The sequence below is a fragment of the Palaemon carinicauda genome, chromosome 35 (assembly GCF_036898095.1).
Source record: "Palaemon carinicauda isolate YSFRI2023 chromosome 35, ASM3689809v2, whole genome shotgun sequence".
NCBI lineage: Eukaryota > Metazoa > Arthropoda > Malacostraca > Decapoda > Palaemonidae > Palaemon > Palaemon carinicauda.
The window spans coordinates 56,464,500-56,481,999 of NC_090759.1; the positions used below are offsets into that span (position 1 = coordinate 56,464,500).

The following is a 17,500-nucleotide window of genomic DNA, read 5'->3' on the forward strand; positions in this document are numbered from 1 at the left end:
GAGGTCCATTACTTGTAGCATTAGAGGCTCTTTGACCTCTATTTTAGGTGCCTTATTTATAGCACTAGGGGCTTTTTGACCTCGATTTTGAGGTGCATTACCTCTAGCATTAGAGACTCTTTGACCTCTACATTTAGGTGCCTTATTTATAGCATTTGATGCTTTTTGAACTCGATTTTGAGGTGCATTACTTCAAGCATTAGAGGCTCTTTGACCTCTATTTTCAGGAGCCTTATATATAGCATTAGGGGCTTTTTGACCTCGATTTTGAGGTGCATTACCTCTAGCATTAGAGGCTCTTTGACCTCTATCTTTAGGTGCCTTGTTTATAGCATTTGATGTTTATTGATCTCGATTTTGAGGTGCATTACTTCAAGCATTAGAGGCTCTTTGACCTCTATTTTCAGGAGCCTTATATATAGCATTAGGGGCTTTTTGGCCTCGATTTTGAGGTGCATTACCTCTAGCATTAGAGGCTCTTTGACCTCTCTTTTAGGTGCTTTATTTATAGCATTTGATGCTTTTTGACCTCGATTTTGAGGTGCATTACTTCAAGCATTAGAGGCTCTTTGACCTCTATTTTCAGGAGCCTTATATATAGCATTAGGGGCTTTTTTATCTCGATTTTGAGGTGCATTACTTATAGCTTTAGAGGCTCTTTGACCTTTATTTTAGGTGCCTTCTTTATAGCGTTAGGGGCTTTTTGACCTTGATTTTGAGGTGCATTACCTCTAGCATTAGAGGTTCTTTGACCTCTCTTTTTAGGTGCCTTATTTATAGCATTAGGAGCTTTTTGACCTCGATTTTGAGGTGCATTACTTCTAGCATTAGAGGCTCTTTGACCTCTCTTTTTAGGTGCCTTATTTATAGCATTAGGGGCTTTTTGACCTCAATTTTGAGGTGCCTTCTAGCATTTGAGGTTCTTTGACCTCTATTTTGAGGTGCCTTATCTCTAGCATTAGGGTTTTTTTTTTACCTCTATTTTAGGTGCTTTAACTTTAGCTTTATGACCTCTATATTTTTTAGATGCCTTATCTCTAGCATTAGGGGCTTTTTACCTCTACTTCTAGGTGCCTTTAGGGGCCTTATGACCTCTATATCGAGGTGCCTTATCTCTAGCATTAGGGGCTTTTTACCTCTTATTTTGAGGGGCCTTATCTCTATTTTTAGGTGTCTTAATTTTAGATTTAAGGGCTTTTTGACCTCTATTTTAAGGTGCCTTATCTCTAGCATTAGAGCCTTTTTTACCTCTATTTTTAGGTGCTCTATCTCTAACATTAGGAGCTTTTTTACCTCTATTTTTATGCGCCTTATCTCTAGCATTAGGGGCTTTTTGGCCTCTGTTTTGAGGTGTCTTATCTGTAGCGTTAGGGATTTTATGACCTCTATTTTAAGGTGCCTTATCTCGAGCATTAGGGGCTTTTAGACTTCTGATTTTAGGTGCCAGGTCCCTCATCTCTGGCATTAGGGGATTTATTTACCTCTGTTTTTAGGTGTCTTAACTTTAGATTTATGGGCTTTATGACCTTCGATCAAAGGGATTAACCGGTGATGAAGTGTGGGACAGAGGTAGATGGAGAACGCTGGCCAGAAACATCGACACCACATAAAAGTGGGAAAAGATGCAGACAAAGAAGAAGAAGAAGATGACCTATATTTTTAGGTGCCTCGTCTCTAGCATTAGAGGCTTTTTTACCTCTGATTTTGAGGTGCCTTATCTGTAGCCTCTAGCATTAGGGGCTTTTTGACATTATTTTGAGGTGCCTTATCTCTAGCATTAGTGGCATTTTTACCTATATTTGGAAATGCCTTGTCTCTAATATTAGGAGCTTTTTTATCTCTATTTTTAGGTGCCTTATCTCTAGCATTAGAGGTTTTTTTTACCTGTATTTCAAGGTGCCTTATCTCTAGAATTAGGTGCTTTTTTACCTCTATTTTAGGTGCCTTATCTCTAGCATTAGAGTTTTTTTACCTGTATTTCAAGGTGCCATATCTCTAGTGTTAGTCTTTTTTTTTTACCTCGATTTTGAGGAGCATTACTTTTAGCATTAGAGGCTCTTTGACCTCTATTTTAGGTGCCTTATTTATAGCATTAGGGGCTTTTTTACCTCGATTTTGAGGTGCATTACTTCAAGCATTAGAGGCTCTTTGACCTCTAGTTTTAGGAGCCTCATATATAGCATTAGGGGCTTTTTGACCTCTATATGTAGGAGCCTCATATATAACATTAGGGGCTTTTTTACCTCGATTTTGAGGTCCATTACTTGTAGCATTAGAGGCTCTTTGACCTCTATTTTAGGTGCCTTATTTATAGCACTAGGGTCTTTTTTACCTATATTTTGATGTGCGTTACCTCTAGCATTACAGTCTCTTTGACCTCTATATTTAGGTGTCTTATTTATAGCATTTGATGCTTTTTGACCTCGATTTTGAGGTGCATTACTTCAAGCATTAGAGGCTCTTTGGCCTCTATTTTTAGGAGCCTTATATATAGCATTAGGGGCTTTTTTATCTCGATTTTGAGGTGCATTACTTGTAGCTTTAGAGGCTCTTTGACCTCTATTTTAGGTGCCTTCTTCATAGCGTTAGGGGCTTTTTGACCTTGATTTTGAGGTGCATTACCTCTAGCATTAGAGGCTCTTTGACCTCTCTTTTTAGGTGCCTTATTTATAGCATTAAGGGCTTTTTGACCTCGATTTTGAGGTCCATTACTTGTAGCATTAGTGGCTCTTTGACCTCTATTTTTAGGTGCTGTATTTATAGCATTAGGGGCTTTTTGACCTCGATTTTGAGGTGCATTACCTCTAGCATTAGAGGCTCTTTGACCTCTCTTTTTAGGTGCCTTATTTATAGCATTAGGGCCTTTTTGACCTCGATTTTGAGGTTCATTACCTCTAGCATTACAGTCTCTTTGACCTCTCTTTTTAAGTGCCCTATTTATAGCATTAGGGCTTTCTGACCTCGATTTTGAGGTGCATTACTTGTAGCATTAGAGGCTCTTTGGCCTCTCTTTTTAGGAGCCTTATTTATAGCATTAGGGGCTTTTTTACCTTGATTTTGAGGTGCATTACTTCTAGCATTAGAGGCTCTTTGACCTCTATTTTTAGGTGCCTTATTTATAGCATTAGGGGCTTTTTGACCTTGATTTTTGGAGCCTTATCTATAGCATTAGGGGCTTTTTTACTTCTATTTTGAGGTCCATTACTTGTAGCATTAGAGGCTCTTTTCCTCTATTTTTAGGTGCTGTATTTATAGCATTAGGGCCTTTTTTACCTCTATTTTTAGGTGCTTTATTTCTAGCATTAAGGTTTTTTAACCTCTATTTTGAGGTGCTTTATTTTTAGCATTAAGGGTTTTTTACCTCTATTTTGAGGTACCTTATTTCTCGTATTAAGGGCTTTTTTACCTTTATTTCAAGGTGACTTACCTCTAACATTAAAGGCTATTTTACGTCTTCGTTAAAAGGGTCTTCGTTGCTGTTCTCTTCTGTCTGTTCTAGTTTTTCATGATCTTTAGGTTTTTGGTTTCCTTTGATATTTCATCTTCCAGTTCCCTTAGTTCGTCTATTTCCTTCCTGATTTCATCGTATTCTTTCCTAGTTCGTCAGTTGCCTGCTAGATTTCAGTTCCGTGTGTCTTCATTTCGTCAGATTCCTCAGAGAAATTGATGGCATCCATGTCTTTGTCCATCAGGGCGATGGGTAAAGACAAGAATGTCATCGATTTCGTTGCTGTTCTCTTCTGTCTGCTCTAGTTTTTCATGATCTTTAGGTTTTTGGTTTCATTTGATATTTCATCTTCCAGTTTCCTTAGTTCGTCTATTTCCTTTCTGATTTCATCGTATTCTTAACTAGTTCGTCAGTTGCCTGCTAGATTTCGAGAGATTTCAGTGCCGTGTGTCTTCATTTCGGCAGATTCCTCAGAGAAATCGATGGCATCCATGTCTTTGTCCATCAGGGCGATGGGTAAAGACAAGAATGCTATGAATTTTCTCTGCATACGTCATCACCCTAAAGCAGACAATGAGCAACACAATATATTTACCAATACGATCTGGATATGTCCTTTCTTCAATGTCGAATTTTGGGACTATCCTGTTGAAGAACCACGGGTCGCTCACAGTTCAGTTGAACCATTCTCTCTCCATCCTTATTTCCTTAGTTCCAATAGTCTCCAAAAGCCCAAGCAAAGGATCATTCAAGGCGCGTATATTATGTTCTTCAAAGCTCGACAACTTCTGCAGCAACCACCAAAACCAGCTGTAGATGAAGGTGTTCCGAAGAGCCTCCTGTTGATCCTGTAGGTGTAATACACAATTCTCACAGTCAGCTTCCTGTTCCAAAAATAGCCGTTAACAATGTTCACTGCGTTGCATGCTTAGTTTGAAAAAAAAGATCAGGTCTTCAGAAGTCATTTGAATCTCGCGGTGGAGCCGTTCAGAACTGCTCCGTGAAGATTCTGTTCTGGAGTCATTTAGAACTCCATGCTAAGTTTACGGCTATGTCTTCTGAAGCCTTTTGAAGATCCCGGAAAATTTTCTTCAGGTACCGTTCAGGGAGCTCCAGGAAGAACCTGTTCTGGAGTAATTCCAAACTCCCTGCTAAGTCTACGGCAGTTTCTTCTGAAGGCTTTTGGAAATCCGGGAAATTTTTCTTCCCAAGCCGTTCAGAGATTCTGTTCTAGGGTCATTCAGAACTCCATGCTAAGTCTATGGACATTTCTTCTGAAGCCATTCGGAGATCCGTGAAGATTTTCTTCCGAAGGAGTTTAGGACTCTCGAAAAAAAACTCTTCTTTCGTTTCAATAGACCCATCATCATCATCATCATCATCATCATCATAATAATAATAATAATAATAATAATAATAATAATAATAATAATAATAATAATAATAATAATAATAATAATAATAATAATAATAATAATAATAATGGTAATAATAATAATAATAAACTACATAATTTGATTTATGGATTTGAGTCTGAAAGTTCTGAAGTCTTTCAACGCTCGGATTTGCAATTTGAAGGAAAAGTTAAGGGACTGAATAAGAAGTTTAAAAGGTGATTAATACTATAATTTATTACTTTCATTATTAAGTAACGCCTGCAGCGCACTCGGTGATCGAACTCGGGCGAAGGGTAATTGACGTTTTCAGCAAACCTCATTGAAATAACCGAAGGCTTCGACTTAAAATAAACCATTTTTGATACGTATCCATATCAGAGCCGTTCGAAACAGAAAATACGTCTCGGAAAAACGCATTTCACGAGTACTTTTCTGAGGAATTTATTTTAGATAATCAATAATGATGTAATGTTCACATGATTTTTCCAATGGAATTATTACTTTCTAGATTTTTTTCGAAGGCGATGGATGTTACTGTGTATGTGTTATGTTTCCACCAATGGTTTATATATTCACACACATACACACACACACACACACACACACACACACATATATATATATATATATATATATATATATATATATATATATATATATATATATATATATATATATATATATATATATATATACATACATACATACATACATATATAATGAATACACAACGTCTCATCGGCGTCCAAAATCGAAGACAGCTTCTCCTCTGACAGATCGTCCTGCAGATAGTTTTCAGGATAACAGCAGAAATACATTTACTTTTCTCCATTAATTGTTTGGTATCGACATGTGTTTCGGATCACATCGAGACCCTTCTTCAGGACTACGTTGACTTTAGGAACTACACTTTAATATAAAGGTTATGGTGGTGAAAATTTGATCAAATTTTCACCATCATAACCTTTATGTTAAAGTGTTGTCTGTCTTAGTACATTTATTCATTAGCAATCTCTAGAGGTTCGTCCGTAACCCTTATAGGTTGTCTCTGCCTTTTCTTTGAACATAATCTTAGTTTTACTCGTTTATTTTTAGTCCTACATTTCTGCTTTCACTATTCAAATCTTCTATTATCTTTTGCAATTCCTCCCATGATTCACGAATAGAACTATATCATCTGCAAATCTTAATTTGCTAAAGTATTTCCAATTTATGTTAATTCTTATATTTTCCCAATCTAAATCCTAAAAAACTTCTATGCATGCTGTGAATGATTTAGGAGAGGGGGGTCACCCTTTCTTAATCGTTTCTCAATCAGATTTTTTTTTTACTATCTCTATGTAGTTTCTCTATAGATATCGTAAGATTTTCAACAAATAGAAAGACTGAGCCTTAACCAAGAGAGCAGGCAGGCTTTAGAAGCGTGTGTTCAACAACTGACCATATTCATGTAATTAACCAGTTAATAGAAACATCAACAGAGTATGACTAGCCACCATGTATGGCATTTATAGACTATGAAAAAGCTGTTGATTCTGTCAAAACTTCAGCAGTAATGTAACCACTTCAAAGACGAGAAATGAATGCATCTCAATGTTAGAACTCTAGGAGATTTTCATCATATAAATACATCTCTCTCTCTCTCTCTCTCTCTCTCTCTCTCTCTCTCTCTCTCTCTCTCTCTCTCTCTCCACATACACACATGCACATACATACACACTGTTTCAAATAGCACCTATTGGGGTAACAAATAATATAAAAAAAAATGGCTTTTGATAAATTTTTTTAAGGTAATGAGGTTTAAAGGTTTAGTTGTTGATTTCAGTGTTTTCCTTTGATTTCGATCATGAGCCACGTAGCTTGGTGTGGTTGAGGTCAGCTTTTGTCACGGGCTTCTTGGCTCCAGCCCTCTTAGAGAAAATGGTGTTATTTGCTATATCAATCATATTAGTTTAAGGCTGGAGATTTAAAATGCATCATCAGTTAACATAATTTATATTGTTTCAGAAGTGATTGGTGAAATAAAATATATGAAATGGCATGCAATGAAAGTGTTCAGTGGTGTATTATTATAGTGATGGTATGGTATATAGGATGTAGGGTATAAATATTATACCATTAACACATTGTTTACCCATATTATCTGATTTGGTGTCGATAACCTTAGAGGTCAGGATGACAAAAAACTCCTAATCAATCGATCATCCAATCAAATCTGGGCAAGTCGCTCACTTCCAAACGAACCCCCTTCCCTGGTGACGATTGCTCAATGCTCATAGGTCCGAGTTTAGCTGCCTTCACCCTCCCCAAGGCAAAAGGAAATATTTCCTTATCATTGACTCTTCGTATCATTATGATTTTATTTGTTGTTTCATGACCTGATGTCCAACACCTTATAGGTGTTCCCCAGGTAAGCTCTTCAAGAAATCCATTACTCTCGTTATGTGTTCAATCAGTCTTTAGCATATTTACTTCGTTATTTGTAGTTATGAAATTATTGTAAACACCTGGAGAACAAATGTATGAAATATTGTCGTCTTAGTATTTTGTTTTTTAACTTCCACAAGAAGGATCTTATAACTACGAGACCTTTAAACCTCGAACATGTGGGGATGGGGTTGGGATATAATCAGGTGGTGGTTAAAGATGATGGTGGAGAGGTGGTAATTGAGTGACCTTAATGTATGGCTTTACGAGGTTTGCTTATCAACATTTGTGAAGTGATGAAGATGATGCAATGATGATGATGATGGCAATACCCTTATTGATAACAATTAATATCAATGATTCCATGAAATAAATCAAATTGTTATTCATTTATTATTTTTTACGTGCAATATGGCATAAAATGCATCCAATTGAAATGATGTCGATGTTTAAAAAACTATTGCTGGTAACTCAACTAAGTTTTTACATATATGCAAATCCTATACTAGATTAGGGTATCCTATTGTGTCTTCTCAGTCTAGAATAAATATTACAATTGCTGATTTGTAGCCATGATGACTAATAAAAACATCGGTTACAAAACTTGGCGTGTAACATTTGTTTTGGGTAACATATACCTGTATAGTCCAGGCTAAAGATGTGGCTTGGGCTGGTTTTAGATATTCACACTAATTGTCCAAAGTATCGGTAACCAACAAATTTTGTGGTCGCCGGCCCTTTCAAAACCAAACCAAGATGCAAGAAAAGTGTAAGATCAAAATTATTGACTTATTTCTTCCGGTAACAAAGTAACAAAGTTTTCGTAATTAGGGATATCATTTTCAATAATTGGACTGTTAATTGTCGGAATGGGATGAGTCATATATGACTTACAAATAGCTTTAATCTTTACAAGCTGAACCGAAAACAAAACCTAAATAGCAGATGGACGGACAGCAATGCTTAATAGCCACAATTCATGACAATGGTATCAACAAAGTTATGATTGACTTCGCTCGATGTTTCTTAAACATAGGTGCCTGTTCCCTTAAGGCTAAAGAGGTGTGTGGTCGGTTCCTAACCATATGAATATGAATAATTAGAACAAAAATATTTCGTTTTATTCGCAGGTTTATTTTTTTTTTTCTGTGAAAACAGTAATACAGAATTTGTCCTAGAAGCAATTTTTCATTTAATACACATCGGATCCACTTTATATCATAGCATTTACGCGTTTTTTTCTCTTGTATTTCAACACTTCAGAGGTGCAAGAATTTTATGCTGATTTGAAAAGAGAGCATGCATTGAAAAGAGGCTAAGAACACTGATCCCTATGAGCGTTCATGAAATAAAATAAGACATTAGTTCGTTACTGCTGTTACGATTCAATAAAAGGGAATATGCCGGGGGTGGGGGGCGGTTTTCAGTGAACAAACCATCCATAACCAAACCGCGATTTGATTAAAAGAAAAATGAAACCACGTGACCAGGGACCGCCTAAAAAACAACCAATATCACACGTGGTTTAGGTATGCTTGTGTTTTTAGGTAGTTACTGAACATCTTTGGAACTTGGGATTTTCCCCCAAAAGAAATACAAATCCAACGCAAGCTTGCAAAGTAGTTATCGGTTTTGTGTGATCCTTGGACACATTACAAGTAGTAGAGAGAGAGAGAGAGAGAGAGAGAGAGAGAGAGGAGAGAGAGGAGAGAGAGAGAGAGAGAGAGAGAGAGGAGAGAGAGAGAGAAGGTGCTAGGATGATGCAAAAGAAGGCTATATCATTCTGACGTATAATAATTGGAATAGTCAGTTCCCACAGTATTTAAGGATGTTCTATAGAGCAATGTATTAAGGAATTAAAATATATCAGTGTGATTATACTTTTCGACCACTATTATCGAAAACGATTGCATTTCTTATAGGAATAAGAGATAAGACCTCTTTATCTCTCTATAATATATATATATATATTTATATATATATATATGTATATATATATGTATATATATATATATATATATATATATATATATATATATATATATATATATATATATATATAATTAATCATCGCATTTCTTTGAGTGCAATTGGTAATTTCTCTACCCCTCACATTCGAACTATCAAACTATGTCTTGGTTGTTTAAACGTCGGCCACCTTTCAGGGCAAGAAGGGCATGATCTCTCCAAGTCAGGTCTGGCGAGGCGACACCGGTTTTGTTGCTAGGTGTACATTCATAGTCATGGTCCTATAGAACAATCATGATTTGGGAACATCATGTCCCATAAAATTTGCACCATGCACTAATTTTAGATAAAATTTTACGGAAGGATTCGTCAACACGAGATGTAATGTCTCTCAAATTCCAGTCTTAACATACAATATTCCTCTTTAATATCATTCAAGAATCCATTATAGTACAATAATGATTTGACAACAGGCATGCACCATAAATTTTGCGCCATGCACTAATTTTACTCAAAAGTCGACACAGGAGATGTAATGTCTCTCCAATTCCTGTCGTAACATATAATATCCCTCTAGAATCCATTGTAATGTTTCTCGAATTCCTCTTATGAGTCTCCTAATTGCATCAGGTGTGCCGAAGCCACGGCGTCTTCTTTGAAGAGACAGGAAGGGCATCGGACTGCAGCGCTCTTCACAAAACCCGACTGTATGAATCCGCCCTCAGAGCTTCCCACATCTTACGTCCCAAGGCCCAGTTTTTCCTCGTCCTCGAGGATGACATGGTGGTGGAACGTGATCTGTTCAGGTGAGAATGAATGACGAATAGACTCGTTTCATTATACTGTTTTCATTTTAAATATAAAGCTTTTTTTAAGTATTGGACTTTAAAACAGTTAATGCTGATTTTACTTAGGGGGATAAATCTCATAGTGCTTTCTCTTAGAATGTATGATAAACAAGGAGCTCAGTTGCCAGATTTCTCCATTTTATTATTATTACTAAATTGTGTCTAAATTTTATATATATATATATATATATATATATATATATATATATATATATATATATATATATATATTATCTGTGTGTGAGCGTGCACACAGATTCAACCCTTCCCACCCTTTCCTCCATTCCTAACTACAACCCTTCTCGCCATGGTATGATTACTCCCTCTCTCTATACCCGAGGAACGGGGAGATACCTCTTGCTGCTGAGCGTGACCGAATATATATATATATATATATATATATATATATATATATATATATATATATATATATATGTGTGTGTGTGTGTGTGTGTATGTATGTATGTATGTTGTATATATATATATATATATATATATATATATATATATATATATATATATATCCAAAACACTTGCTCTTTATTATATAGAACAAGTGAAAATTTTCAGATACAGATACCAATAACAAATATATAAAATAAAATAACTAATAACGTAGTCAATTGGTATTTCTAGCTGTCATTTTGTCATGCAACCAACATCTCATAATTCATCGTGTTCATAATTATTTATGAGGTCATAAATTATCAGTTCCATAGAGTAATACTGCTCATAGCGTACAAGACAGTTGTTCGCCCCATGCAGGATCGAATGCTTGTTTTTGTCATTTCAAATTGACGACCATCGCAAGCCCTGTGTAGGTTACGTAAAGTTGCAAGTACCGGGAAACCTCTAAGAACGGTCAAAACAATCTACTGGCAACACACCAATACTTAGCCTTCATTTCTTAACTTTAAAATTCATATGATTGCAACTGGAATCCTCCGAAATTCTGAATGGTAAAGAAATGAAGAACTTCCTTCTCCGTGACTTACACCTGTGACCTGCGATACAATCATAATGGGAATGTAATGCGTCTAATGCTTTATCTACTCCACTGCGGCGGAATAGTCTCTTGGTCCAAAATATGCATAGCCAGCAAAGTCAGGTGCATTTAACGGTAGCTGAAGTGGACCAGTCCTCATTCTTGAAATACATGCATATATAAAAATTATTTTTTTTTATTCATTTGTCTATTTTAGAATAAAGAAAAACTAGTGACTTGCAACTACCGGGCTTAATTTAGTCCAACTAGTTTTGATCGTCATAGAAAACGGTATGTCCTTAAACTTGCAATGTGATGCGTGTTAGTGCAATTTAGGTTTTCATCGTGACTTAAAAATCTAGTTACGTTTTGTCTTGCTGTAATTTCAGGTTTATAGTCTATTGCATTTTGCAAAATGCTTTAAAAAAAAAAAACCTTGTCTTTCTTGTTTTAAGTCTCGACATTAGGAAGAGGTTTCAGAAATTTTCGCACACTTTTGTAGTCTCGTATTATTAATATCATCATCATTATTATTATTATTATTATTATCTAAGCTACAACCCTAGTTGGAAAAGCAGTAGGCTCTAAGTCCAAGGGCTCCAACAGGGAAAATAGGGTAGTAGGTTGGCCTGGGCACCAGCCGCCCGTTGAGATACTACCGCTAGAGAGTTATGGGGTCCTTTGACTGGCCAGACAGTACTATATATGACCCTTCTCTCTGGTTACGGTTCTTTCCCTTTGCCTACACAGATACCGAATAGTATGGCCTATTCTTTACAGATTCTCCTCTGTACTCAAATACCTGACAACACTGAGATTGCCAAACAGTTCTTCTTCACCCAAGGGGTTAACTACTGAACTGTAATTGTTCAGTGGCTACTTTCCTCTTGGTAAGGGTAGAATAGACTCGTCAGCTATGGTAGGAGAAGGACACTCTAAAATCAACCCATTGTTCTCTAGTCTTGGGTAGTGCCATAGCCTCTGTACCATGGTCTTCCACTGTCTTGGATTAGAGTTCTCTTGCTTGAGGGTACACTTGGGCACACTTCTATCTAGTTTCTCTTCCTCTTGTTTTGTTAAAGTTTTGATAGTTTTTATAGGAAATATTTATTTTAATGTTGTTACATTACTTAAAATATTCTATTTTCTTTAATTCCTTTCCTCACTGGGCTATTTTGCCTGTTGGGGGCCCCTGGGCTTATAGCATCTTGCTTTTTCCAACTAGGGTTGTAGCTTAGCATTTAATAATAATAATAATAATAATAATAATAATAATAATAATAATAATAATAATAATAATAATAATAATAATAATCACCATATCGATGGAATATTAACGACATCTCCGAAAGTATTTTATTTCGTAGCAGGCTTTTACTATCTAGTAATAGAACGAAAGTATGTCTGCCGATTTTCTTTCCTTTAATGCGGCTTCTTTCTACCTGACTGGCTAACTTCTTTAACATTGCTAATTTGCTTCAATTCAGTAGTTGTTGTAGGTTGCCTGGACATTGTGGCCAAGCACGGGCTCTTGCAATTCTGCGGCCTTTACCTCAATCCAGTCTTTTATTTTGAGAAACTTGCCTTCGTCCAAGTTTTAACCAGTTTACAACAACAACAACAACAACAAAAACAACAACTATAATAATAATGATAACGGATCTACTCATTTTTATATAACAACAATAGTACCATCCTGTTCTTAGTACTATAGGCCATTTCTTTTAGCGATGCATATTTGCACCCGACTCGCGGTGGTGCCCTTTTAGCTCGAAAAGGCCCCTGATCGCTGATTGGTTAGAATTATCTTGTCCAACCAATCAGCGATCCGGAAACTTTTCCGAGCTAAAAGGGCACCGCTGCGAGTCGGTGCAAATATGCATCGCTAAAAGAAATGGACTATAGGTATGCAGTTAATTCTAATAATCAGACCTTCTCCACCATGAGGGTCAATACTACAGTGTATTCTAGATCTAGAAGTTTTATTCCAGCTGTGACCAGGTTGTGGAATGATATCCCAAATTGAGTACCCGTTGAATTGGTAGAACTTCAAAAGTTCAAACTTGGAGCAAATGTTTTTATGTTGAACAGGCTGAAATAAGTTTCTTTTAATATTTTATATATTAAAGATGTGTTTTAATGGTGTCACTGTTATCAGAATATTTTATTATAATTATTTATTACTTCTCATGTTGTTTATTTATTGCCATTTTTCCTTTCCTCACCATGCTATTTTTCCTTGTTGGAGCCGTTGGGCTTATAGTATCCTTCTTTCTCAACTATGGTTGTAGCTTCGCTAGTAGCAAATAATAATAATAATAATAATAATAATAATATACAATTAACTTTCTTTTGTTCAGCCCCGGGACCAAGTTTATTCTCTCAATAAACTTTCATTGAGAAGACACCTGAATCCGAGATGGCACGTGACGTCTCTAGCGTTTGAGAGAGAGAGAGAGAGAGAGAGAGAGAGAGAGAGAGAGAGAGAGAGAGAGAGAGAGAGAGAGCATCGTAGTAGGCTAATGGTAACAATAAACTACCGTTATTTCCGCGGAAAACAGCTGCAACTACTTTCCCTTATTTCCTGATCAGCGTCGGGGCGTCCTTACGTCTGTCTTTATCAGTGTTGATATTTTTTTACGATTTGTATAGTGTGACCAAATTTTTTTTCTGTAAAAGCAGGACATTTCATATATATATATATATATATATATATATATATATATATATATATATATATATATATATATATATATATATATATATATGTATATATGTTTGTGTATATATACACAGATATATATATATATATATATATATATATATATATATATATATATATATATATATACATATATGTATGTGTGTGTGCGTATATATACATATATATATATATTATATATATATATATATATATATATATATATATATATATACATTTATATACACACACACACACACACACACATATATATATATATATATAGTACCTTCGGTGACTTTCTTGGCCTTTTATTCTGCTGACATCAGCAGCTGCAAAGGGTTACATTTTATACATTTTATACATTTTACAGTCTATAGTATTTAATTCATTTAATATTGTATCGTAACAGTCGGAGAAGATGATAGAATTTACAAGTTAGTGAAAAGGCAAAATTAAACAAAATAGTACTATTCCATTAAAATGGGGACAGTTTTGTTTTATAGAAAAAAAAAATCTGGACAATTGTGAACAAAGTAGGACAAAACTAACAAAAGTTAAAAAAAGTTGTACTTTTTGCTAACTTTAACAAAAGCGGGACACTTGCTAACTTTAAAAAAAGTGGGTAATTTTGCTAACTTTAAAAAACCGGGATATTTTGTTAACTGAAAAGAGCTGGACATTTTGCCAACTAGAAAAAGCTGGACATTTTGCTAACTAGAAAAAGTTGGATATATTGCCAACTAGAAAAAGCTGGCCATTTTGCCAACTAGAAAAAGCTGAACATTTTGCCAACTAGAAAAAGCTGGACATTTTGCTAACTAGAAAAAGCTGGATATATTGCCAACTAGAAAAAGCTGGCCATTTCGCCAACGAGAAAAAGCTGAACATTTTGCCAACTAGAAAAAGCTGGACATTTTGCTAACTAGAAAAAGCTGGATATATTGCCAACTAGAAAAAGCTGGCCATTTTGCCAACTAGAAAAAGCTGAACATTTTGCCAACTAGAAAAAGCTGGACATTTTGCTAACTAGAAAAAGCTGGATATATTGCCAACTAGAAAAAGCTGGCCATTTCGCCAACTAGAAAAAGCTGAACATTTTGCCAACTAGAAAAAGCTGGACATTTTGCTAACTAGAAAAAGCTGGACATATTGCCAACTAGAAAAAGCTGGACATATTGCCAACTAGAAAAAGCTGGCCATTTCGCCAACTAGAAAAAGCTGGACATTTTGCCAACTAGAAAAGCTGGGCATTTTGCTAACTAAAAAAAATACGGGATATTTTCTTACTTTTAAAAAAAAAGCGAGATATTTTGCTGATTTGAAAAAAGCCGGAGATTTTGCTGAATAAAAAAAGAGCGAGACATTTTGCTAACTTCCAAAAAATTAGGACATTATGCTAACTTTAAAAAGAGCGATACATTTTGCTAACTTTGAAAAAAGCGGGACATTTTGCTAACTTTGAAATAGCGGGACATTTTGTTAACTTAAAAAAAAGCGGAACATTTTGCTAACTTTGAAATAGCGGGACATTTTGTTAACTTTAAAAAAAGCGGGACATTTTGCCAACTTTGAAATAGCGGGACATTTTGTTAACTTTAAAAAAAGCGGGACATTTTGCTAACTTTGAAATAGCGGGACATTTTGTTAACTTTAAAAAAAGCGGGACATTTTACTAACTTTAAAGAAAGCGAGACATTTTACTAACTTTAAAGAAAGCGGGACATTTTGCAGAATTAAAAAGCGAGACATTTTGCTAACTGTAAAAAGGCGAGACATTTTACTAACTTTAAAGAAAGCGAGACATATTGCTAACTTTAAAAAACCGGGATATTTTGCTAACTAAAAAACGGGACATTTTGCTGAGTTTAAAGAAAAAAGCGAGATATTTTGCTCACTTTAAAAAAAAGCGGGACATTTTGCTAATTTAAAAAAAAAGCGGGAGATTATTCTAACTTAAAAAGAGCGAGATATTTTGCTAACTTTGAAAAAAGCGGGACATTTTGCTAACTTGAAATAGCGGGACATTTTGTTAACTTAAAAAAAAGCGGAACATTTTGCTAACTTTGAAATAGCGGGACATTTTGTTAACTTAAAAAAAAGCGGAACATTTTACTAACTTTGAAATAGCGGGACATTTTGTTAACTTAAAAAAAAGCGGGACATTTTGCTAACTTTGAAATAGCGGGACATTTTGTTAACTTAAAAAAAAGCGGGACATTTTGCTAACTTTGAAATAGCGGGACATTTTGTTAACTTAAAAAAAAGCGGGACATTTTGCTAACTTTGAAATAGCGGGACATTTTGTTAACTTTAAAAAAAGCGGGACATTTTGCTAACTTTGAAATAGCGGGACATTTTGTTAACTTAAAAAAAAGCGGAACATTTTGCTAACTTTGAAATAGCGGGACATTTTGTTAACTTTAAAAAAAGCGGACATTTTGCCAACTTTGAAATAGCGGGACATTTTGTTAACTTTAAAAAAAGCGGGACATTTTGCTAACTTTGAAATAGCGGGACATTTTGTTAACTTTAAAAAAAGCGGGACATTTTACTAACTTTAAAGAAAGCGAGACATTTTACTAACTTTAAAGAAAGCGGGACATTTTGCTAACTTTAAAGAAAGCGAGACATTTTACTAACTTTAAAGAAAGCGAGACATTTTGCTAACTTTAATAAAGCGGGACATTTTACTAACTTTAAAGAAAGCGATACTTTTTACTAACTTTAAAGAAAGCGAGACATTTTGCTAACTTTAAAAAAAAACGGGATATTTTGCTAACTAAAAAAAACGGGACATTTTGCTGAGTTTAAAAATAAGCGAGACATTTTGCTAACTTTAAAAAAAGCGGGACATTTTGCTAATTTAAAAAAAAACGGGAGATTTTTCTAACTTTATAAAAGCGGGAGATTTTGCCTAACTTTGAAATAAGCAGGAGATTTTGCTAATTTAAAAAAAAAGCGGGAGATTATTCTAACTTAAAAAAAGCGGGAGATTATTCTAACTTAAAAAAAAAGCGGGAGATTTTGCTAACTTTAAAAAAAGCGGAACATTTTGATAATTAAAAAAAAAGCGGGAGATTATTCTAACTTAAAAAAAGCGGGAGATTTTGGTAACTTTAAAAAAAGCGGAACATTTTGACAATTAAAAAAAAAACGGGAGATTATTCTAACTTCAAAAAGCGTGAGATTTTGCTAACTTAAAAAAAAAGCGGGAGATTTTGCTAACTTTAAAAAAAGCGGAACATTTTGATAATTAAAAAAAAAGCGGGAGATTATTCTAACTTAAAAAAAGCGGGAGATTTTGGTAACTTTAAAAAAAGCGGAACATTTTGACAATTAAAAAAAAAAACGGGAGATTATTCTAACTTCAAAAAAGCGTGAGATTTTGCTAACTTTAAAAAAAGCGGGAGATTTTGCTAACTGTAAGAAAAGCGAGAGATTTTGCTAACTTTAAAAAAAGCGAGAGATTTTGCTAACTTTAAAAAAGCGGGAGATTTTGCCAACTTTATAAAAGCGGGAGATTTTGTCAACTTTAAAAAAGCGGAAGATTTTGCTAACTTTAAAAAAAGCGGGACACTTTGCTAACTTTTAAAAAAGAGGGAGATTTTGCTAACTTTAAAAAAGTGGGAGATTTTGCTAGCTTTAAAAAAAAGAGGGAGATTTTTCTAAATTAAAAAGAACGGGAGATTTTGCTAACTTTAAAAAAGTGGTAGATTTTGCTAA

General features: G+C 34.9%; 1 protein-coding gene across 1 annotated transcript in view; it reads left to right on the forward strand.

Moving 5' to 3' along the window:
* Positions 1–17,500, forward strand: part of LOC137627576 (protein O-linked-mannose beta-1,2-N-acetylglucosaminyltransferase 1-like) — a 53,633-nt gene that overhangs the window by 12,475 nt on the left and 23,658 nt on the right. The window contains exon 9 of the mRNA XM_068358662.1: positions 9,871–10,046. Within this exon, the coding sequence (XP_068214763.1) occupies positions 9,871–10,046 (176 nt within the window). The remainder of the gene's footprint in view (positions 1–9,870; positions 10,047–17,500) is intronic.